At 42.7% G+C, this 24400-nt stretch overlaps 1 protein-coding gene across 3 annotated transcripts in view; it reads left to right on the forward strand.

The window, feature by feature from the left end:
- Positions 1 to 542: 542 nt before the first annotated feature.
- The window catches only part of KDM3A (lysine demethylase 3A), a 29386-nt gene continuing 5528 nt past the window's right edge, over positions 543 to 24400 (forward strand). Inside the window, exons 1-19 of one of the 3 annotated variants that reach the window (XM_059471038.1) lie at positions 543 to 584; positions 1419 to 1607; positions 4063 to 4212; positions 6369 to 6479; positions 7978 to 8080; positions 8700 to 8824; positions 9303 to 9375; positions 9456 to 9544; positions 11623 to 11774; positions 12764 to 13335; positions 14515 to 14716; positions 16115 to 16329; positions 18989 to 19141; positions 19415 to 19510; positions 19843 to 19970; positions 21596 to 21782; positions 22244 to 22413; positions 23152 to 23388; positions 23807 to 23978. In XM_059471038.1, coding sequence (XP_059327021.1) covers positions 1437 to 1607; positions 4063 to 4212; positions 6369 to 6479; positions 7978 to 8080; positions 8700 to 8824; positions 9303 to 9375; positions 9456 to 9544; positions 11623 to 11774; positions 12764 to 13335; positions 14515 to 14716; positions 16115 to 16329; positions 18989 to 19141; positions 19415 to 19510; positions 19843 to 19970; positions 21596 to 21782; positions 22244 to 22413; positions 23152 to 23388; positions 23807 to 23978 — 3106 coding nt within the window. In that variant the 5' untranslated portion in view covers positions 543 to 584; positions 1419 to 1436. Of the gene's footprint in view, positions 585 to 753; positions 885 to 1078; positions 1608 to 4062; positions 4213 to 6368; positions 6480 to 7977; positions 8081 to 8699; positions 8825 to 9302; positions 9376 to 9455; positions 9545 to 11622; positions 11775 to 12763; positions 13336 to 14514; positions 14717 to 16114; positions 16330 to 18988; positions 19142 to 19414; positions 19511 to 19842; positions 19971 to 21595; positions 21783 to 22243; positions 22414 to 23151; positions 23389 to 23806; positions 23979 to 24400 lie in introns of those variants that run through there. The other 2 variants (XM_059471037.1, XM_059471040.1) reach the window with 2 other exon arrangements.

Consider the following 24400-nt stretch of genomic DNA (forward strand, 5'->3'; position numbering starts at 1 on the left):
ACCACCACCCAGATTGTGTCATATTCTCTGTTTAACTCCTTGGTTCTCATTGGGAATGGCTTTAAATTTAAAGGCAGTAGGTTTAGATTGGATAGAAGGATTAAATTCTTCCCTGTGAGGGCAGTGAGGCAGATTCTGTAACCTTGCCTTGCTATTTGTAAGAACACACAGGTGCCATGTTAAAGCATGAGCTGGTGGAAGCCATTTGCTTTTAGATGCAACTACACAACCTCCGTCAGCCACAGCTGGAGTGCCTCCACAGCCTCCTGTCCGCCCCAGGAACCTCGGGCGCGTTGTTATGTTGTGATTTTTCACTTTGTTCCCTATCTCCTGGCCCACGGGGCCCGCCTGCCCCCATTTCCCTCAGCATGACAAGATGGCGGCCCTTGGGGCACCCGCAGGTGCTGGTCCCGCCCCGCGCGCATGCGCAGAGACGCCCCACAGGTGCCACCGCCCCCTGTGCTATATCTGAGTACGCCGCGAGCCGCACGTATAAGGGGCCGTATCACGCCCTCTGGCCTCCCTTCGATCCCTCCGCCGTCTCTAAAGGCAGCTCCAGCAGCTGGAGGCCCGGCGCTCCCGAGGTGGGAACACGGCCCTAGAGAGGCGCCCCGGCCCTCCCGAGCGCGTTCGTGCCTCCCTTGGGGCTCGGCTGCGGGCGCTCCGCGGGCTGGCCCCGAGGGACTCCTTCCCTGCAAGCTCAAGCGGAAGGATATATCGTTTTTATTTTTTTATCCGCCATCTGCTGAGCAACGGTCTCGGGGGTGTGGCCAGGCGCGCGGGCCCCGCCCCTCCAGGCCAATCGCGACGGGAGGCTCGCTGCCGGCCCCGCCCCGCTGGGGCAGTGCAGCCAATAGGAGCGCGGGACGGGGGCGCGCGCACGGGTGAGGGGGCGTGTGCGCGGCGCGGCTCCGACAGTGTCGCTTGGCCGCGGCGGCGGTCGGCGCGGGGGGGTGGAGGGGAGCGGGACCCGTGCCCGGTGTGACTGCGGGGTGCGCCGGCAGCGGGGCCGGGGGGGAGCAGGTGAGGGCAGGGGCAGGGCTGGAGGTCTGCCCGGGTGGGCAGACCGGGGTGTTGGTGAGGCGGAAGGAGCTTGGCCTGGTCGTCTGCTCCCTCCCTTCGGCTGCCGCCCGGCGCTCTGACTCCTCGGAGGAGGAAACAAAGAGGCGGCGGGGGTGGGAATGGCCGGGAGCTGCGCTGCAGCCATTCTGGAAAGACCTTCTGGTGTTTCCTTCCCCCCACCCCCGCCGAGCAGTGATTAACAGGACCGTGGGAGGCGGGGGGCGACCTGTGGGTGTCCGAGGGTCCGGCTGGAGCCGCTTGGAGAAGCGGGAGGGCGGCCGGGAGAGGAAGGAGGAAGCGCTCACCGCCCTGCCCTGTGTGTTCCTCTCCTCCTTCCGTCGCTTTCCTCGCTGAAGGCCTTCCGATGAGTTAAAATGGTGCTGAGGCTCGAGGGGAGCTGGTCGCTGCTCGTAGGGAAGAGGTTCCTCTGCCTGTCGGAAGAGGAGGACAGGACGTGGGACGCCAGCCTCATCTCGGAATGGCCCTGGAAGGCGGGCAGGATCCGGGCCGTGTCACACACGGACATATCCAAGCAGGACCTGAAGGTAACCGGGAACTTTGCGAGAGACCCGCTGAATGCGGAGCGTGGCCGGGGAAGTTGGTGTGGCTGTGTGTACACACGTGTGTGCACATGCTGCTCTCGGGGCCAGAGCACACGGAGACTTGGCCGACACGTTTGGGAACGTGCACCCCTGCCCAAGTCCCCGATGTGCTTGTACTAATGCCGCAAATTATCTCTAACTAATTATAAATGTGCTTTCTTCCACCGGCATTTTGAAAAGCCGGTTTTTACCGCAGCCTCTGTGCATATGGTTTATTTCCTAAAGGTAAATTAAGGTTTTGCCAGCTGTGAACAGGTTTTTGCCTCCAGAGTTGAAACCGAAACCCTCCAATGCTGTTGGGATTGGTGACTTTTCCTTTCCTGCTCTTTGGAGCGACTACTTGGCTTTTAAAGTCACACCAAACTCACGCCTGGTGCTGGAGGTCTCTCGGACTTTTCTTGCGTGGTGGCCTCTTCTTATTAATGATTACCAAGCATGGTTTTTGTAGCACGGTTCTTGCAAGCGTGGTGTAATTGGTTAGCTGTGCATTCTGTGTGGGAGTCAAGCTCAGTTTACGGGTTGGCTGTGAAGTTATTAAGGGGCTTTATTTGGCAGCTGTAGACATTGGAAGTATTCAGCCAGGTCTGGACACTTACTGGAGTACGAACTGAGCGCTGCTCCCCAAGGACAAAACTCCATTGTAGCGGCGGCATCTTGTGCTTGCTCCTACAGAAGGCTCCCATGACTAGAACAGCACCATCTTCCAATTTCAGCTGTCTCCTTTCCTCTTTTTTTGGTGATGAGAACTCTGATTAACTGACTTACTCGTCAAACGAAACGAAGCTTCGGATGTTTCCAACTCTTTCTTGAGAGCGTAAACTTTGTTATCAGTTTGTTGTTGTGGCTGTGCGGCAGGGGTGGAGCTTTGTCCATTTTTGGGCGCGGGGCTGTGCCTGTGCCGTGCCGGAGTGAGGAGGAGGTTCTCGGCGCAGAGAGCTCTTGGGGACTTTGTCCGCAAAGGAGAAGCAGCAGGTGCTAATGGGGTCTCTGTTGTGGGATTTGGAGCTGGTTACGGTTCTGCCAGAAGCGATTGACTTGATGTGTTCTCCAGTTGAAATGTAAAGAAGCTGCAGAATGGGCAATGGAGGTGCGGAGAGCTTTGTACCAAAGCACATCGCATCTCCTTTCCTCTCTTAGTTCTGTACAAGCATCCTAAACCCGAAAAAATAAAGGACTGAGAGGGTGGATTAAGTATTTCTCCTGTGAAAGAGTAGAATTATTTATTTCAATTTTTATTTTGTATAGAAGGAATCTCAAAACTGTTAAAACGCTTTTCTCAACTGTGTTTATTGTGTGTGCAGTGATGCAGTAGCCTGAACAAGCCATTCTGGTTCTGGTTGTTATTTGCTTATCTCTTTCATAGTTTCTGTGCACCTCAAAATTACCAAGTTCATTTCTGCACCCATTAGCTCGATGACTCCTGGCTGTGGTAATGATGTTTGTGTGCATGTTTTCACTTGCCTTTCCCATGAGAGGGATGATAGAACTCCAGGAAATGTTTCTCGGGTTCGCTCAATTGAGTTTTTCGTGCTGTTTGTTAAATGCAGTTAAGCTGGATTGCTGTGTTCTTTGGGAAGAGAAAATGTTTTTTTCCAAGAGTAGAGTCCTTTACCAAGATGTTCCAATTCCTGTATTCAGGCCAAGTTGTATTTGTGGTCTTTCCCAATAACTTGCTGAGCTCCCATGTTGCCTTTGAAATTAGGGTAATGCTATCCCAAACACATTGGTCAAACCATCATATTTTTGCCATGAAACTGCTTTCTTCTTGAAAAATCTGCATTGTTTCTGAAATTCACAAGGATAAATAGCAGTTAAGAGCAGTCAGGAAGTGACCTTCACATTACATAATTTGATCACCTTTACTGCCCTCCTGTCATTTGTGCTTTCAATAAATTGGTTGAAGTTATTCTTTGGAATTAGTATTTTTAAAATAATTCTGAAAAAAACCCAACTTGCTTGTTCCAGTGCTGTAGAGTTTGTGGAATATCCACATGCCACTACTGTAGGCAGTCCTTTAGCTTTCCTGGATTTTTCTGGGGGGAAATGTGTATTTTTCCCTGCTTGTAAACACCAGTGACAGTGTTAACATAATTATCTTAAAGCAGCATTAAACTTTTTGAGATAGGAAGTTGTAAAGTTAAATGTAAATATTATTATTTTATATGACAGTAATGATGATAAACCAATTAACATTGACTGTCACTTATAAAATATTGGGTCAACCTTGGATGCTTTAGGGATTGTTTGAATGTGTGACAGGCAATAATCATGCTGGAATTAAAGTACATTTAATGTTTTTATTTTTATTTTTGAGTAAATTGATGGGTTTATCTTTTCCATGTTGGATGTGTCTGAACTTTATAGGTAGTCACTCACTCCCTTTGCTTCCTTTCTGTAGATTTGTGTAGAATTTGATGATGAATCATGGGAGAAGCGAAGATGGATAGAAGTCTACAGCAGGATGATGATAGCGTTCCTGGTGGAGCAAAAGCTGGTGCTGGCTGAAAGAAAAACCCAGTCCATGCCTCCTGTGCAGTGGCCTGCAATGGCAAGTACACCTTGGCTGGAGTCTCTTGGGCTCTGCAGTTCCACCTCTGGGACAGTGCTGTCACCAGTGAGAATTCCTCTGGTGCAGCCTCACTCCTGGGTGTCCTGGGAAGGGAGAAAATCTCTTTGTGCAGCTCAGACTGACAGAGCTCGGCAGAATTTGAAGTTGGTGGATACAAGGATGTGTTTTTATGACTGCTTGTCTCTCAAAACCCTGTTCTGTACATTGTTAATTAATTCTTCCTCTAGTCTTGTGTTTTGTTTCATCTTCCACAAAATTCCTCTTAAAAATAGAGAGAAAAATGTAAATTATAGGTTTCTAAGGATAGCCTGTGTTTTTACTTTAAGTTTTTGACTCTGCCTCAAGCTAATGCTATGGTGATTCTTGTTCCTGAGACAAAAATAATTCAGATTTTTTTAATGTGATGCCTGCCTGGTACAAGTGATTTGTGAGATTTAGATTTTCTGCATACAAAAAGCTGTGTACACTGTACAAGGAGGGAACTGAGCTTTCTGTACCTGCCATGCATGGCTGAATAGGCAAATTAGCCAGGGGAGGTGAACAGGGAACGTTTCCCAGTGTATTCAGCCAGGGTAGTTGTGCTTGACTACTTTGGATATTGCTGCTCAAGAAAGTAGTGAGATAAGTGAAAATGCAGACATGTAAACTTGCTGAACACAAATTATGCTGAATCTGTAGTCTGTGTTTTAATACTATTAACTTTGCTAGGTATGAAGTGTGCATTGTAATTGATATTGCTGCATTTTAGCTGGTTTTTCTTTCTTAAACAAAGCCAATCAAAGCAATACAAGTAGGACCCAATAGAATGGGAGAGGAAATGGAGATATAAATCCTTAATTTTATTTCCTGGGCCGTGCATTAATATCAGCAGTTCCTCTGGTAGATTTTGCTGACAGCTTGTTCTGAAAACCATATTTAAACTTAGCTGTTGTCCATTTCCAAGTATCTGAATAGTTCTTCCTGGGTACTTCAGTTTTGGGATAAGGTTTTCCTCCTGAAGTGTTTGATGTGTCAGTTCATGCAGGGTGCATGTTCCAAAGCTCATTTAGCAAAGGATCAAATGTAGGCCAGTCCTGGATCTTGCCTTGGCAAAAAAAGACTTTTTCTCCCTTTATCATCACACAGGGCAGGAAAGCAGAGGTCACAAAAGAAGTGTGTGGATTAATTTATTTGAAACTTGATCACAACTTACTGTTTCAAGTATATGGGAGGGTGTGTTTGTGACAAATGGAGCAGCTCTGTAGAGCTCTGGTGATGCCCAGTCCCTCCTGTGGAGACTCTTGTCCCTCCCGTGGGGCTTTTGTCCCTCTGCCAGTGCTGTCCTGACTGAGGTGAAGACAGGGAATATCTGGTTGGGGTTTTGGAGAACTGGTCAAAAAAAGTCCTTCTCCTGTCAGAATGATTTCCTTTTTTAAATGAGGCACAGTTACACCTTTCAGGTAGGGGGGAGTTACTCTTGCCATTTTTCTTCCTCCAGGCTCCTGTTGCCTGTCCTCTCAGATCTGGTACTGCCACTAGACTAAATTTAATTTTGAGCACATTAGGAACTGTTCAGAAGCTTTTAAAGGAAATTTATTTCTTGTCTGTTCTTAAGGCTTTTGGTATATCTGAACACAACTTCATCATTGCACTGCAGTGTTACAACAACTGTGAGGCTGTCCAAATCATCATGTGTGCCTAAATAAAGGTTTCACTGTGTTATCAGGGTTGCACAAGTTTTGAGAACTTCAATGTAAACTATGCTGCAGACATTGATTGATTTGCTAGCTATTTCCCCAGTCTGCCATAAAGAGGTTTATTAGTAATATATGTGCAATTAGAATTATTACATTAATAAATTTTTCATGTGGACATGAATGATTAATTGCTAATGATAGCCACCTGCACTGAATTCCTAATTCATGCTGATTTATAAAATTAATTTCAAATGGAGTCCATAACTTTCATTAGGTGTGTATTAGAAGTTTTATTGGAAACATGCTTTGTTTTCAAGAGTTGCATGTAGATGTGGTAATGTAACAGAGAAATAGAAGCAAAATTAAAATTTAAAAAATTTAAATTAATTTTTAAATGCAAATGATGAATTATGAGATCTCCTTGCTCTGTTTCTGAGAACATGTTTATCATTTTTTTAGACCTACAAGTCCTTAGTGGACAAAGCTGGAATGGGATCACTGGTTTCAGTGCGCTACCTGGGTGAAGAGAAATGTGTTTTCCTCTCTAAAGACCTCTTGACACCCATCCAGGTAACCTTAACTGGCTTTGTAAAGATGAAAGATCAATCTCTTATCTTGATATTTAGGATGCATCAGGGTAATGTAATCAATGCAAACTTCAGATGGGTAAAAACTTGTAGCAGGTGTTTATTTCTGTAACTCACAAATATCCATTCTGAATGAAACATGTCTGGTTAAAAACCTCTAGAGATAATTCAGGACAGGGTCACTGAGGAGAGCTGGATGAGGGACTGTGCAAGGACAGTTATTCGTGTGACAGCAGTTTTGTATTGATTTTGGGGAAAACCTGGAATAGTTTCCCTTTCTTCTTTTACACCTGAACTTTGTGCAAGGATTTTCAGGAATGTCTGGCATAAATCTTGCTATTTAACAGAATGAGGAATTGGGCAGAATGGAAATGAGATGATTGAATTACTGAGCACCAGAGGAAGGTTTGTTAGTGAAAATTAGGTACAGGTGGGTTGAAACTGTTGTCCCTGGGCAGGTGTTTGGAAGAATAGTATCTGCTAAAGATAAAGATTTAGCCTTTTTAGGAAGTTAGTCTCTGTAACCTGTAAACAATCTGAAATAAAAGTAGCAATGGTTGTCCTGTATTGAGACTGCAAGTAGTGCCATCATTAGTGTTCTCCTTAGACCTGTTAACAGTCAGCAAATATACAAGTCCTTTAGAGAAGATGACAAGAGAGTCACTAAAAGCCAAATTGAGTTGTAGATAGTTGTCTTGCTTGTGTTGGCTCAGCAGCAGGGTTGAGATCTCTCTGCAGAAGGCTTATCTCAGCACTGCAGTGGAAAAGATTGCTTTACTGGCATCTTGAATAACAGTTTATTGACTTCTAGTTGTTCAGTCTCCTGCCTCTTACACGTATCAGAGCAGTGCTTGGGATAAAAAGATAAAACCCAACCCCAAACCCTTTTCTTAGTTGCACTCTTTGAGCCCTGGGTGGAAACTTGCTGTGACCTTTCCATTTCAGAATCAATTCTCATTCAAGAATTTGAGAGGAAAAAATAATACACATACATTTTGCTGAAGAATGATGAATAATTTAGATGTAGCTGACTCTGTTTTCATTCATATAAACATTTTATAATGCTGTCTTGACACTGACTGATCCTGGCATTATCATAAATAGAAACATAAAATATTTTCATTTGCATCTGCTGAGGACAAATATGCTGCTGCTTCTGGGAACTTAAATCCAAAGTTAAGAATGGACAGTTCAATTAAACTTACTGCTCCTTAGCAATGTAGTACTACAAAGCTGGGTTATTTTCAGAACAATATTGAAGTAAACCTGGAGAGCTCATTTCAGACTCTGTTGCAGATTCTTGTGTTGAATTAGTGATAAAAAATTACCTGCTTCCAGTCCAGCATCCTAGAACTGCTGGGGAACAGATTAATGAGAATTGGCTTTGTGTGGATCTCTGCCATCTGTTTTTTAAATATTGTGGGATTTTGTTAAAAGCATTATCCTGAATGCAAACTTCTGTTCTTTTTTTCCTGAAATAGGATGTGGATGGTTCCAGGCTTTCTCTTAAAGATGATCAAAATGTAAATGAAGAAATTCAGGCTCTGGTTAAGAAGCACCTTGATGAGACACGCTTGGTCCAAGGTACAAGCATCCTGTGGAGCAGAAAATGGCAATAAATGCCCAAGTCCAAAGGGAAATCCTTGCAGTGTTGGTGTAATTAATTGGTAATCTGTTCTAAGGGATAAAAGCTTTTTAAAAACACTGATTTTACTCTCACAGCAGTGAATGCAAAATGTGAAGGATTGTTGATGTTCATTTCAAGTATTTCTTTTCAAAGAGTGAAGATGTAATTTAGGCACCTATAGATGGCCTTCCTACTTGTGAAATAGATTAAACTTGTAGCAATTCTCAAAAATTTTGAATTGTGTATTGTTTCAAGTAATTTGATATGTTTTTTTCCAATTTGTTGCTTGCTTATGAAATCTTCCAGGGTGTTGTATAGAGGCCTCTTTGTTTAGCTAAATTTAAAATTGTTCCTTTTGTTTGCCAGCTTTAAATTCTTAATTACTGGGTTCACACCAGCATATTTGTACTTATGTGCTTGCACATGCAGGGAGTGACCTTTTTGAAAAGGTAGATATTGCATCTTACAGTTTTCATTTCCCATAATGTAAGAACAGGAAGAATTAATTTTGATAACTGTGGTCATCTTCATACCTCCTTTGTCTCTAAGCTTTTTCTTTTTTCTCCAATTTTGTAGGTGGAAAAAATATCATTGGTTCAAAAATTAGGATTTATAGCCTGGACCCTTCTACTCAGTGGTTCACAGCAGTTGTTGTCAATGGAAATCCAGCTACAAGAACTCTGGAAGTCAACTGTCAGGAGGTAGGAACCAGCTGCAGTGGTTTACAAATGATATGGGGAATAAGTACAAATTTTATTTATGTCTCCACCGGAATAATTTTTATTTCTGTCTTTACTGTAATCTTTAAACATGAATGTCAGTGTTGGGCAGAATAATATAACCCAAAGTGTTTCTTTATGCTGCAGTTAGATTATTAAATAACAAATGTCCTTCTATGAAAAATAAGGGAGACCTGGAATTTCTGTTGTAAGAGTGAAACAAACATGATCTTTGCTCTTTGTGCTGTGCAGACAGCACAAGTTTGTGTTCTCAAGCATCACTTTGTGTGTTTATGCAGAGATAGTGTCACATGGTGTGTTGTTAAATTCAGCTTGGTATTCAAAGAACCTAGAAGTTAAGTGTCTAAGCTTAGTCCATACCACCATATATAAGATAAATATATTTAAAATAGTTTCACCTCTCTAAATGGCTGCTTTTGTGTTTCCTGTCTTTCTCAAGATTCCAGCTTTAAAAACTCTTGATCCAGAATTAATTCATGTTGAAATCATATATGACAACAATGGAAAATGTGGTAAGACCTATTGCTTTTTGTCCTTCAAGCACTACGTAGGTTATTTGTGATTGACTAATCTTGATCACCTTCTCTTCCAGATAAATCAAAAAGCTTTGGGGGTGTGAAAAGGAAGTCATCTGACAGCAGTGGAAGTGTTGATGCTAAACACACAAAATCTTCTCCTGAGGTAATGTCTTGCTCTGTTATATATGGCTGTTATGTAATCATTATGTCACTTCTCAAAACATCTTAAATAAGGATTAGATTGGAAAGTAGAATGATGAATATAATCCCTTGGAGGGTGTGTTGAGTTCTTTCAAACTTGTCTGGGCATGAATTGAACATCTTGCCTTGTGATAATTGGAGCAAAAGCTACTAAGCCTTGAATGTTGGTGGTTTGTTGGGGTTTTTGTTTGTTCAGTTTTTTTTGTTTGGGGTTTAAACAGTACTTTTTGCCCCCCTCCTTTTGCTTAAGAGTTGGTCTGCCTGGTCCTGTATCCTTGCAGTAGGAGAAAGCACAAAGGAGTTCTGAGGTTTATAACCTTTGCTTTTCATGTTCTTCAACAATTTTGTACTTGAACCCAAAACTTTCAGCTGCACTTGGGTCCTTTGAGGATTCCAGCTGGACAAGCAGCAGTTGAAGGTTGTTCCAGTACAGAAAGGAGATGAGACTTTTCTGATACTCTCATGTCTACTTTTATTTCTTTTGTGAGTGACCTGCTGGGTATCACTGAGAGATGAATAAACTCTCAAAGGTCAAAAGACAAACTGGTAGCTTCAGTGTAGAAATGCAAAAATGAAAAATCGTGGCTTGGCTGTAGAAAACTTGCCCTGTAAGTTTACCCCAGTATTTCGGATCAAAACCTGCATTTTAGGCAGGAGTAGCCAGTCTTTGGGAAGCTCAGGACTGGGAGGGAGAGGGTTGTGTTGCTGCTGTGCAGTCAGTCCTGTGTAGAGTGAGCTGTGCAGGTCTTTGACAGCCTCACAAAGAGGCAGCCTGAGGTACCAGGCACAGGGGAAGGTGCCTCAGTGAGCAGAGTGCCCTGTCCTGTGTTTACTGCTGAGGAGTGTGCAGCAGGGCACCATGGAGTAGCCAAGGATTGCAGTCCTGGGTTTCCACAGCTTGTGCTTGGGTACCTTGAGCAGCTTTTGGTGCTCAGTTTGCCTTTCTTCAGTTTCCTGCATAATTTCTGCTTGACACACACAAAGCTGGGCTGTGTTTTACATTCCAGGTGCCCTGCTGAAGAATTACTATGATCTGAATTCATATCTTGTTTTACCATAGTCTTTCCTTAAAATTGTGAGTTATTTATTTCTCATTTTCCAGTCTACCTTCCTTCAGAGGACTGGATCATTTTTCACTTTTGCACTCTTTGGGAAATGCCTTGCAACCATTTTTTTCTGAGTGGTTCCAGTGAATGTGCTTCTAGTGAGGAAACCAGGAGCTATTTGTTGCTCTGATTTTGGTGGATGTCACTATGTGGGAGTGATTGGCTGAAGCCATATTTTTTGTTAATAAATGTATGATAGTACTGATTTCTTGTGTGGAGTTAATTATCTGCAGCCTTTTTCTGAGAGCTTGACTTGGTGCCTGACAGCTGTGTAATATCAAAGCCAAAAGGAAATATTTTGGAGCTGATGCTAAGGAGCTGTAGTGTAACTTCCCAGCTGGGGAAGGACCCCCACAGAAAAGCCACTGTTGTAAACACCCCTGGTAATGTGGTAGGCCTGTTGTATTTCTAAATTAATTATAGATTTCTTGGGTTGGTGATTTAATCAATGTAGGATTTCTGTACTTAACACTTCCTAAAATTCTGCTGCAAAGATTTTCTTGCTACAAGAAAGTTCCCATCTAGATCTTTGGTAATGCTGTCAGTCTTCACAGTTCTGATTTTCACTGGGATTTTCAGCTGAGATTAGAAATCTATTTCTGACTGCCAATTACTGCAGTTACTTTAGAAACATTTCTGCACTGGCAGTTACAAAGAGCAGAGCTTTCTGTCTTTTTTTCTACTTTTTAATAGACTTCCCCAAATAAGTTAGTTGTTAATTGGGGGAAATGAATTAACATGAACAGTCTTTCATGGAACCTATGAACTTTAAAAGGACACTTTAAAGTCTTTCCACTTCATGAACTGAGTGACTCTTTAATTGACTTTATTAAACATGGTAAGAAGAGTATTATTCTATTTTTCCTTTCAGGCTGAACCCTGCAAAGCCATACTTTGTCCTGACTTTTCCTAACTGTTAAAATCTCCCTTGCAGGTTTCTCCCAGTCAGGGCCACGTGCAGTCAGTACCAACTGTGCTGGGTGAAGCCCTGCTGGGATGTACTCCTGCAAATAAAGACCAAAGGCACCCAGGCCTGCCCCTGGCAGCCAACTCACCACCCAACCTTGGTGCAGAGACTCCTCAGGGGTAAGGAAGCAGGTTTATGCTCATACAGACATTTTACCTCCAAAAAGAATTCTGATTCTTAGCACAACAAACTCTGAGGTCATTTTCCAGAGCTGTAGTAACTACTCTTCTGTAAAACCAGCATAGGAGAGTGTTAAATTTGCCTGCCTGGATATGTAATTTACTTCCTAATGCCATGTGCTTACTTAACTTTAAGGAAGTGGCCCTTCAGTGTCCCAGGCTATTGTCACTGTTTCATTGTCCCCATGTGTAAAAGGATACCCAGGTGTGGTGCCTGCTTTGTCAAATGCTTTCCCTCCCTGCCCCCAAGAAAACCAAACCTGTTCAGGCAGGTGTTTGCTTCCTTGCAGATCAGCTCCAGGTCCCCAGTTACAGTTCTGTTGGATGCCAGTGCCTTTGGACTTCTGTTACCCCCAGTTCTGTCACAAAATGGATGTGATGGTAGAAATAGTGTGACAGGGGAACCCAAATTTGAAGTGCTAATAGGGATTTTTTTGCTAGTTTTGTCTCATTTGCTGAATGTGGAAAATACGACTTTTAAAAGGCTTTTTGTGAGAGAGGGTTTACAGTCTCCAGCATAGTGACTTGTGGTGCCAGTCTGAAGATCCTTGAGAATCTTGCCGCAGACGTGCAAATGAAATGCATTTGGTTATTCAGCAGTTGCCTGGAGGAAATGAGAAAGCAACTATTTATTTGTGAGAGGAGGAAGTGGAGTAGCAGCAAGTACCTAAATTTGTGTGTGCCTACATGGGTGTAGAGTTTTATTGTTCTAACTTAAAAATCAAACCCAGATAAAACACCTGAAAAACACAGACCCATTTAGCCTCACACAAAATTTAAAATACTCACCCATCAGAACTCAAAGCACATAATTAAATAACTCAATTTCTTCTTTCAAGCTTTAAGTGTGGCTAGATTGAGCAGCTGGTGCTTTGATTTATTTGACACATTTGTGGGTTTTTTCCTAATGGTTGCATGTTGTGTTTCAGCACATGTAGACGAAGCCTACCAGAAACTCATCCTTCCTGTCTCAGTACTGGAGTGAAACCATTGACAGAAGAGCTGACAGCCTTTCCTAAAGTGAGCTTTATGTCTAAAGAACAAACACAAAACCCCAGTGAGCAAAATGGTAAATATACCTCTTTGAAAACCTCAAGACCTTCATCTTTAACTGATTCAGCTAATGAAAAGGGAACCAACCTGAAGAATACTAATGAACCTTTCATGAAGGCCACCACAAACTTTCCCAAGGAATGCATTTCCATAAAACAATTGCAGCATGCCAGCCCTTCCATAGCAATACCCAGAGGCAGTGGCACTGTTGAACTGCAGAGAACTTTGGACTGCAGACCCTCAACCTCAGATGCTCATCTTCTGTCCTTTGGTGAGTGTGGGCTTAAATCACAAAGCAGCTGCAACAGCCACAGCAGCCACAAAGGAAACAAGATTGATGAACTTGCAGACATGGAGTTTTTCATCAGAAGAAATTCAAATGAGATTCTTTGTGACAGAAGTGAAAGTGAAAGCTTTTGGACTGGAAGTGCCAAGGTCCAGGATAATAGTAAGTGTTCCTAAAATTTCCTGTCACTTCAAAATCCTTGTAATTTCTGTCTAACTACTTAAAGTAGGTAATTTGTTACATGTGCAAAATTAGTAATTTAAATTGTGTGAGTAAATCAGGAATTTGAGTCATTTGTGTGTTCACTTAAGATGGGAATGCAACAAACTGGAGAAACACCTTTTCCTGATAAAGGAAAAAGACCAATCATTAGTTTTTAGAAATAAGTTGTTACAAAATAGATGCAAGAACAGAATGGCAGAAGAGGTTACAAAATCAAGGTTCTTTTGGAATACAGCTGCTGATGGCACAATGAGATTACCTTTTAGCCATGGTCCTGAATTTTACAGACATGGTTAGGGATGGAAGTTGTCCTTAACAAAGCTCTGTTCAAGAGGGGCTTTGATTTAAAAACTGTCATGAGAGCAAAACAAACACAAACGCACCCACCACCACCAAAAATTAAAACCCACTCAACCCCAAAAACACCCACCTTGTTCCTCTTTTCCATTTGGTGGTTTGCACATGGGACAGGAGGTGATGGGCTGCGCTTGTTTAAGGAGCTGGACTCCTGGTGTCATGTGTCCTGCTGATTGTTCAGGATCCTGGGAATCCCCTACATACCCACCTCCTTTTTTTTTCAATCTCTTGTTGCTTGGTCTTGGATTGCCATGTGCTGTTCCATAATTAGCATGGATACACAGCCAGCCAAGCAGTCACTGTTGTGTCCCCTGCAAGGCCTCACTGGCAGCGTAGGAGGAAGGGAAATGTTTGGCATCTGTTACTGTAAGATGCTGAAAGCTGTTGCATCATGAAGGGGGAAAACAGGACTGAGAAGTGGCCAGGTTGTACTCTGTCCCAGTTTATTGTGAAATATGGTTGTTCAGGGCTCCAACTCTGGCTGAAGAACTTCCTTTAAAAACAGATGTTGTTTCAAAATGCTCCTCTGTGAAAAAGTGAAAGGAGCTCTTGGTTCCACATAGTCTGTGTGGCTTCACTGGAACTGCAGCTCGAGATGCTGACTGGAGGAGAGGTTTCTGCCAACCGCAAATATTTTTAGCATAGCTTGGTTTCAGTGTAGCGTGAAACTCACAGGAGAAGTTGATGTGACTCTTGCACTAAAACACTGAGGTTTTCTGTGAGAAAAGCCGAGGTGTTTGACCCCGGCTGCTCTCCCCGCAGCCGTTGCGCGCAAGTCCGTCCTGGCGGACGCTGCCAGGGTGAGGAAGCTGCAGCAGAGCGGGGAGGCCTTTGTGCAGGACGGCTCCTGCAACAGCATCGCCCCGCACCTGCACAAGTGCCGCGAGTGCCGCCTGGACAGCTACCGCAAGAACAAGGAGCAGAGGGACTCCACCGTCTTCTGCCGCTTCTTCCACTTCAGGAGGTGAGAACCGTCCAGTCGCACTCCGTGCAAAGTCAGAAATCCCCAGAATAAGCTCACGGAGGGCTCTGTTTGTGAGCTGTTTAATGCCGGTGTGTGGCTATAAGACCAATGTACCCAACTAATGAGCGGCTGCCAAGGGTTTTTCAGCCCTTAGAAATTGTACAAGTGCTTCATTTGAGCAGAAAATATTTTGGCAGGACTTGGAGCTCTTTATTTTGCTGTTCTGGGCTGAGTGCCAGTAGGATAACATGAGTTTAGTTTGAGTGCTACAGCTCAGTAAAATTGAGATACTAATGAGGGGGTAGATTCCATGCAGGTTTCCCAGAGTTTAGTGGTTGGACACCTGGAATGTTAGCCATGAGCCCACAGCCATGGAAGGGTTGCAGTAAGTGGCTGTGGTCTTTCAGCTGGGGACATTTGAGCTTCTCATGGAAGTGTTTAATCTCTGCACCCACTGGAATTCACTTTTGTTGCTAAACATCTTAAAAAATACAAATGTGTTACTAATCTGTTATTTATCCTCAGATTAGAGATTTTACTGTAGTAAATCTTTGTATAATCTGATGTGTGAGACCGAAGTAACAGCAGAGTATGCTCATTCATCCTCTCGGGGTAACAATCCAGATTTGCAGTGCAGTTCAAATCACATGAATCCTTTGGTTTAGAACTTGAAACTGAGGGAATTATTCCTTTTTATTGAATTGCAATCTGCCAGATCTGGAGATGGCATTTGTCTGAGGACAGCAGCTGCCAGCATGTGTTCTCATGGCACACCTAACACTACAGTGAGCACACACTCTCATCAGCAGTTACCTTCCTTCTTCAGCATTTAGTAAAAAGGTTCCTGAACAGAGCTCTTCATATTTTCCATTTAAGACATTAGTAACAATATAGATCTCATTCTTTCCACCTACTCAGAATCGCTCAAGAATATATCTTACTCAAATTTTGCTTGATGCCTTTTGACAGCTGCTTCCAAGTGAATTGTTACTTGAAATATATTCTATATTTAAGGCATTCTAACTTCTGTTGAGAATTGTATGTAGTCCTAGATAAAATTACTGCTGTTGCCATCTCTAGATGTGGCCTTAATGCCAGTGCATTTTAAAAATTGTAAGTCTGATTTGGTTTTGTGTGAATAAAGAGCCACTTGTTGTAAGGCAGATTTCCTAACTAAAAATCTGAATGTTTTCAGTCTTTTTTCTTTAAAACCAGCAGTGCATTGAACGTGCTTAATACTAGTGTGTGTTTACCCATGTCTGTTGTAACCTTTGAGTAAATTCATTGGCATACAGTACACACACTTGCAACTCAAGCATGGACTGATTGGGATGAATTTAAACCAGTGCAGCATTTAAGGTGATGAGGCTTTTTCTCCTTTTCCCCCTTTTTCATCAGGCTGCAGTTTAATAAGCATGGAATACTGCGTGAGGAAGGTTTCTTAACTCCAAATAAGTACGACCCTGAGGCCATTAGCCTGTGGCTGCCTTTATCCAAAAATGTTGTGGGTCTAGATCTGGACACAGCAAAATACATCCTGGCCAACATTGGAGACCACTTCTGCCAGCTGGTGATATCTGAAAAGGAAGTCATGTCAACGATTGAACCACACAGTAAGAGCAACTTTTATTGAAATCATTTATGTTTTCACAGCTTTATGTGAAGCTTTGAGCTTCTGTGGGAAAATTTATTGTGTATATTTGGAAATATATAAGACTTGAGTGCCTCTCTTTTCAGAGAGGGAATGGTTAAAAGCCACTGTGAACTGGTGTCAACAACTCTTTGCTCCTCACAGGGAGGGGAAAGGGAAGGGCAGTTCCACCCTTCTTTGTCAGAAGTTGTTTCTCAATTTATCAAATTACTTTTCCTGTTACAAAGGGAAAAAAAAAAATCAAACTACCAGGTAGCTGACAACAAAATCTGTTCCTGGTGTGAAAATGAAATTAAGATTTTACTTTGCACAGGTCCTGTTTTATTATAACTGCATCATGGACCTAATGCTGTCTGTCAGGAAAAGAGATTTTTATTTTCCTCCCCCTGCAAGTTTCCAGTAGCACTTTTAGAAGTGATTCTGTGCAGCCCTACTGGGCATAGACCAGAGGAGTGCTGGTGATGGGATAACTGATTGGAGAGGTAATTAGTAATTAGTGTAGACAGGGCAAACTTAGCACCCCAAAACCACAGGGGTTTGGCCACATCAAAATATTTCTGTAGCAAATGTGAGCAGACAGATGGGGAAGTTAGAACCTTGCATCATCACTTCTCAGAGCAGAATGACTCCTAAAACTCTGTTTGTTTTCTGGATTTTAAGTGCATGATCAGGGTACAGCACAGTTTAGGAGACTGTCACTGTCTGCTGTGCTTGTGGAGTGTTGACATTAGATAAAGATCCTCAGTTTGGCAGTCATTCCACTGTTCTGAGAGAAGAAAAAAAGCTGAACAAGCTTGAATGCCCTTCAAAAGCAGGGGGAAGATTTGAGTTATTCCAGAAATTCTCGCTGTGGGGTCTTTACCTTGGGCTGTTTGGAATCTGCAAGCTTTGCTCTTCTCTTGACCTGCAACACGTTCAGGTCTGTGGAACCAAATGATCTATAGCCAGAGTGAGATGTGTAGACTGAAATACAGAAACACTTTTGGGAGAGTGAAGCTTTGGGTGAATTCATGAAACAAAGGGAAGGTCTGGTGTTCCTTATAGCAGAGGATGCATCTGTTGGCATAGCTACCAGAAACATCCTCTGCTTAAAAAACACAGACATGTGTGAGTTCTGGAATTGGCTTGAAAGGAGCAGTGTCTCATTAATTCATCTTTGATTTTATTGCCCTGACTGGTGAGAGGAAGGGAACACACTTTCATTAATATGGAGGTTATTTTGAATACCCTGGGCAGGAAAGAAGTAATTTACAGTCTGAATATGTGGTGTTCTTTGAACAATAATACAGTGGGAGTGTGCTCAGTCAGCACAGGAAAAAGGGGGATTCTTCTGTCACCATGGCTTGAAGTTCTGGTAAATTTAAATGTGTTTTCCCTGTGAAGTAAAAGATTGACTAGTGTAGAAAGAACACCTTGTTTGGTCACGTTGTTCCTTGGCTACCAAATGCCTAAAGGAAACAGGATCAAACTGCAGAAAGGAACCAAAAAGTAGGAGAAGTACAAAGAGAGAAGACTCAGAAAAGATAGGAAATTGCATTCAAAAGATAAGAAAAAAACACCTTCATCCTGTTTGGGGGAAATTGGAGAGTTGACCTAGAAAATGATAAATATAGTGCATGTTTTTTAAAGGCAGAGGAGAATGGAGCTGGTGATATTGAGACCTGTGTCTCTTGGAAGAATTCTGAAGCAAGCAGTCAAACAATTTTTACCTCCTACTTAAGAACAAATTGTGCTAAGCTATTCCAGTGTTGTTCCATACATAGTCAATGGGCATTATTCAGAACAAGAGCAGCAGATGTCTTGGATGCTGGTATGGTTTTCTTAGCATGCATCAGGACATGGTCTCTCATAACTTGCTTTTAAAATTAAGAAACATTGTGGGCAGGGAAGTTTCAGAGAAGTTACAAGTGTGGAAGGTTGTAGGAGGAGGCAGGTGTGTGCTTTTTGTCTTGTCTAGTTTTCTAGCTGGCAACATAAGGAGGTGGAGATCAGACTAAAATAATTCTTGCATAATCACAGATTCACTGAAAAATTATACAGCTCTGGAAGGGCTTGTAATTTTTTGCAAGATACTGTCAATGTTTGGGATGTTTTAGGTGGAAAGAAGTGGCTTGGGATAAGGAAGGGGGAATGTAGTGGGTACATAGGAAATCTGGGCAGCAGCAGTCAGTGCTTCAAAGAAAATTCACCATTCTGAGAAGGTCAGACAAACAAACACATAAAACCTCCCCAAAGGCTGACAGCTACTTGCCCACCATGCTGCTGAATAGCGAGCAAGGCTAAGCTGGCTGTGGCAAGCTACACATTAAGTTTAGCTTGCCAGCAGTACCTGAATTTATTTCCTGGAGTAGCTGTGGGATTTCCACTTAGGAGAACATCAGGAAAGTGCTTGTTAACTTGGACAGACACGTGTCAGGAGTAAAAGCTGTGGTTGGTGCTGCACAGGAGGAAGCAAACTGGTCGCAATTGCTTGGGCTGTTGTGTAACAACAAAAGCATTTTTTGGTGTCCCAATACAAGAACAAGTGTGAGTCACATCACTGTGCTGAAGTGGCTGTACTTACCATGCAAACACTGAATTTGCTGGCACTGACACTGTGACTGTCCCCTCCTTGGCTGCAGGACAGGTGGCCTGGAAGCGCGCGGTGCGCGGCGTGCGCGAGATGTGCGACGTGTGTGACACCACCATCTTCAACCTGCACTGGGTCTGCTCCAAGTGTGGCTTTGGGGTGTGTGTGGATTGCTACAGGATGAGGAAAAAAAGCTCACATGAAGGTGGGAGTGCTTATTGCTACCTGAAACAAGGGGGAAAGAGGGGAAATGAAATCGGTGGTGGACTTGGAAGTCAATGGTAACCTTAAAGGAGCTGAAAAAACCTTCCTAAACAAAAGGATGTGTTGTAGGCCTGTGGTTGCATGTAAGAAATGGGCCAAAAAAATTACCCAAAAAAAAAGCCTTCCCAACCAAAAGGATGCGTTGTAGGCCTGGTTGGATGTATCAGTAATAGTCAAATCAGTAACAAAACACTGTCATGGTTTTGTTTTACAGATGATGACTCTGATACTTTCTCCTGGTTTAAATGTGTGAAGGGACAGGCACATGAACCAGAGAATCTAATGCCTACACAAATAATTCCTGGAAAAGGTATTGGAAATATTTGATTAACATCAAAATGTGCTGTAGGATTTTGCTGTCTTTTGTGTGTTGTTAATATTGTACTGAGTGAGGTTTGATTTTAATGGTAAAGTTGGCAAAAGCTTAGCATTTATTATCCAAAGACAGAAGTAGCATGTGTGTTTAATACTATTTTATTATCTTTGACCTTTACAAAGAAGTAGCAGAACTTCTTGTTTAATCATGAACAGTAGTCACATATTAGAGTTTAGCTGCACAGCACACACAATTTCTTAAAAAGCCTTGGTGACTGCTGGATGTTGTGATTATGTGTGAGCTCATTTGTGCTTCTCTCCCTTCAGCTCTCTATGATGTTGGTGACATTGTTCACTCTGTGAGAACAAAATGGGGAATAAAAGCAAATTGTCCTTGTGCAAATAAGCAGTTCAAAGCACTATCCAAGCCAGCTCTAAAGGAGGATTCCAAACAGGTATTGTTACTGCCTCTGGCTCTGTGCAGTGAAGTTTGTGTCAGTCTGTTGCATGTTCCTGAAGCCACTGCTAATTTGGCTTTGTAGGTGCCAGCCCTGACCTCTGTGATCACCCCACCACACAGGGACAATTTGTGTTCACTGTTCATCTCTCTGATCCAGCTCTCAGTTTTTGGGGAAATCTCATTTGTGTCCCTTTGGCACTGAGCCCTCACTGGTTGACCTGTCCTTTAAAAAGGCTCAGTGAGAATTTTAGAGCAAAAATGGGATTAGATGGAGAGATGCCTTAAGAGAAGAATGTGAAGAACAGATGAGTGGGAGTGGTTGTGAAGTGTAGGCTATTCCTTGGGTCCTGAGATATAAAACATTCAGCATCTAAAGGAGGGAGTAAGGTGGGAGAGCACTGGGATTCATAGAAGAACGAAGCATCTAAAAAAATAGTGAGATTTAGAGGAGTGTGGAGATTCACTGATTTCTGTGGCAGTCTGGTAGGTTTGCTTCTCTGTACTGCAGAAAAATCTAAAACAAAGGAAACCTCACAAGATACACATATTTATAATGGATGTAGTATATTTTTGCTTTTAAAAACAGCACAAATTAATAGCATAGTTTGGAAGTATCTCACAAGAAATGGGGTGAATTAAGTGATTTTAATTTTATTAGATGCTTACTCATAGCCTTGTTTTGGAAATAAATGTTACCTTAAATGTAAGAAGCAGGTTGGACTTGATTTCAGTATAAGCAATGAACAGAAGAGACAAAAAAAAATTCAGTTGTTACAAGTGTGGAAGATAGTTATGAGTCAAAAGTTAGCATTCAACTGACTGGGCTTCAGTCTTCTGAATCCAGATTTCCTGTGATTCTGGACAAAGAGCTGCATTAAATTTATCTACACATCTTTGTAGAATTAGTTGCTGCACTGGTTGTGTGAGGATAAGCTCTTTAAAGGTTGAAACATTTTGTATTATGTCATGTTTAGAGTGCTTGCCAAGCATCAGCAGTCAGAGATGAAATAGAGAATGTAATAATAGGTAGACAAAAAAGCAGAATAATTTCTGAGGTGATTATTGTTTGAGCAGAGAGAGGAGATGTCACCATCATGCAGGAATCCCAGGGCAAAGCTGTGGTTTGGTTATTCTGTTCTAGAACCTCCAAAAGCCCAGATAAATCAGCTGCACAGGAGATGGACAATCCTGTGCTTGCATTGTGCAGGTGTAGCTCACACCTGGCAGGTGAGTGCACCTTTGCTGCCAGCTTAAGAGCAAGTTTAGGAATGCTCCATGTCTGCTCTATCCTCTGAGCTGCAGCTGCACAGCCCTGGCCTGAGCATCAGCTGGGACTAGAAATGTGAGAACTCTGTTAAAACTGCCCTTGGTTCCCAAAGCAATCCCAGAAAATGCACCTGGGAAAGTTGGGTCTGTCTGAGGGCAGATGGATCTGGCTGCTCCTGCCTCAGGAGCTCCCAAACCCTGCAGAGCTGCAATGCTGACCTCTGCTGGGGATCACACGTTTTGAGGGCCAAACCATTTTAATGCTCAAAGGATGAGTTTGGACGTGCTGTTGTTTGTATTCCCTTTGTGTGGAGCGTGTCTGTGTCTAAACAAGTTATTGCTTTGCTTTTTCAGCACTTGGCATCTGGGGACAGGCCTGGCCTTCAACACAGCAGCTTTGTCCTGAGCCCACAAGTCACTACACATGATCCTCCTCTAAAGTCAGCACTTGGAAGCAAACAAACTGCTTCTGTAAATACTTCTCCTTCACTAAATTGGTTTTCAAACCTAACCAGTGGAAATGTGAATAAAGAAAACAAAGGTATGTGCAGAACCAGTGAAGAGTAACCCCTCTGTGGCTGTTTGTCAGAAGAATATAGGTCAGACCCAGCAAAATCTTGTGCTGAGAGTGATGTCATTGGCCTGCTGGCATGAGGGTTCAGTGCCCTGGAGTAAAGCCTGGCAGAGTTAGCGTATTCTGTGTCAAAAACTGGATTAAAATCCCATTAATGCAGGTATTCTTGAAAATCTTGAGAATTTTTGTTGTTTGGGGGTTTTGGATTTTTGGATTTTATTTAGAATGGGGGATTTTTAAAATGTTGGTTTATTGAAGAAAGTTAAGTGACAAATATTTTATCTGCATGTATTGGGAGGAGATTTATATATCTGTGTATACATGTACATATGTACATGTATGCATGTAGGAGGATATTGTCTTAAAAAAAATACAAAGTATTTTCACAGTTTTGAAGTATTCTCATGGTGTTCCTTTCTTCATTTCAGAGAAACTTCTCATACCAATTTCCAAGAATGAAAATAAACCTCTTCAGACACTCCCTAGCTTAGCCAAGCCAGCTGCAGCCCTGCAGACATTCAACAGTGCAATATTAACTCCTGTGAGCAACAACAACACGGGCTTCTTGAGGAACCTGTTGAACTCTTCTGCAGGAAAGGTACAGGAAAAACTCTGTCCTACAAGTTTGAGTTGATCCCAGGCTTAGATTCTGTTCTAAACCTGTGAACAGCTGCCACAGGCAGTTTGCTTTCTTGTCACAGTAAAATTGTCTTAATTTGGGAAAAAGGATTAATTCAGTTTCAGTGCTCAGTTAGGAGGAGCTTAGTGGTGCTAAGTCTTGGTGAGGAACTGGGAACTAAGGGATAAAGCAGATTAACCTCCTCAGGGTAGAGCCTGGCAGCTGCATTGGTTGGGATGTCCTTTAGAATGAAAAAGAAGCACCAATGAACTTGCAGATGGAGGGAAGAACCTTCTGTGGTGTCTCCACCATACCTCATTTGCAGCCTGGTTCACTTCAGATGTTTCTGGGCTTTGTCTGATCTTAGAGTGGTGGGGAAAAATACTGGCCTTGAGAGTCCTTTGCTAAAACTGAATTTCTGCTCTTTAATATAAAGCAAGTCCTGTTCTGGGTTCCTGCAGTGTTGCTGAGATGCAAATCAGCAGAAATTGTTGTGCCAGAATTCTGTAGATAAAGTGTAAGAAATGGCACTGGCATTTAATGATGGTGCATTTCTGGACAGCAGAATTCTGCAGTTGTTTGTTTCTCTGCACAATTGGATCTCAAGTGAAAAATTTTAGGAGTAGCAAATACTTTCTTCAAAACCTGCAGGATAAGGCAATAGAAATAGAAAAGAGCACTAACTTTTTATTGTTGTTCTTTCATGTGTTTTATCAGACAGACAATGGACTGAAGAGTACACCCAAAATCCTTGATGACATTTTTGCCTCCCTGGTGCAGAACAGAGCCATCACAGAGCTGCCCAAGAAGCCCCAGGGGCTGACCATCAAGCCCACCATCATGGGCTTTGACACCCCCCACTACTGGCTGTGTGACAACCGCCTGCTGTGCCTGCAGGACCCCAACAATGAGAGCAACTGGAATGTCTTCAGGGAGTGCTGGAAGCAGGGACAGGTATCCCCATCTCCCTGCTTTTTCCATTTGCAATTCATCTGCTTTGTCCTTCAGTTGAAGCACAGCTACCACCACTGCAGTGATAAGGAACATTAAACCTTATCAAATGTGTGCTGTGAGCACTGTTAGGCTTCCTTATCTAAGGATCTGTTTTACTGTTTAAATCTGTTTCTAAGCACACAGCTGCAGTTATGGCTCTATGTATAAAAAGCTATGGCTCTAGGTATAAAAAGCTGCCTCAGTTTGAAAGAGAATGCTCAGATGCATGGTAAGGCAGAATTCTGTTTAAAACATACTGAGCATTTAGTTTGCAAAATGCCTGCATTCAAATGCTCCGTGTATTTTTTGTATTACCCTGTTGTAGATAGAATTTTTGGCGTTTAATAATTCTTCAAAATGGTGTTCTTTTGCTTTCTAGCCTGTGATGGTGTCAGGAGTGCATCACAAGTTAAATGCAGACCTCTGGAGACCAGAGTCCTTTAGGAAGGAGTTTGGCCAACAGGAGGTAGATCTGGTGAACTGCAGGACCAATGAAATCATCACTGGAGCTACTGTAGGGGATTTCTGGGATGGTTTTGAAGATATTTCCAGTAAGTACTGTGACTTTGTTCCAGTGGGTAGAACACTCAGCAGCAATAGTTCTGTCCTGGCACAGATTTGTGATCCATAAGCAGTGTACAGGATGTTCAAGGGTTTCTCCTCACCTTGGACAGTTTGGGGATGCATTGCACACATTTATGCTCATAGGATTGTGGATAAAAACTCGTTCCCATGAAATACTGTCCTTCAGGGGTATGTTTGGCTGCCTTTAGGCGTTTGGGGAAACATTCTAGGGAAATTTAGGATCTTCCTAGCAAGTCAGTATCTGCCAGTTTTTCTTTTATTTCAGTTGAGTGAAGCAGAAGAGCACAGGTCGGGGTGGTGCTCACAGGTTAAATGGGTGCTGCTGTTTTAACTTGAAGGTACTACTTTGTACTGAGGAACTGAAGTTACTTTGTATAAAAATATATTT

This window comes from Ammospiza nelsoni, chromosome 4 (genome assembly GCF_027579445.1).
Source record: "Ammospiza nelsoni isolate bAmmNel1 chromosome 4, bAmmNel1.pri, whole genome shotgun sequence".
Taxonomy (NCBI): domain Eukaryota; kingdom Metazoa; phylum Chordata; class Aves; order Passeriformes; family Passerellidae; genus Ammospiza; species Ammospiza nelsoni.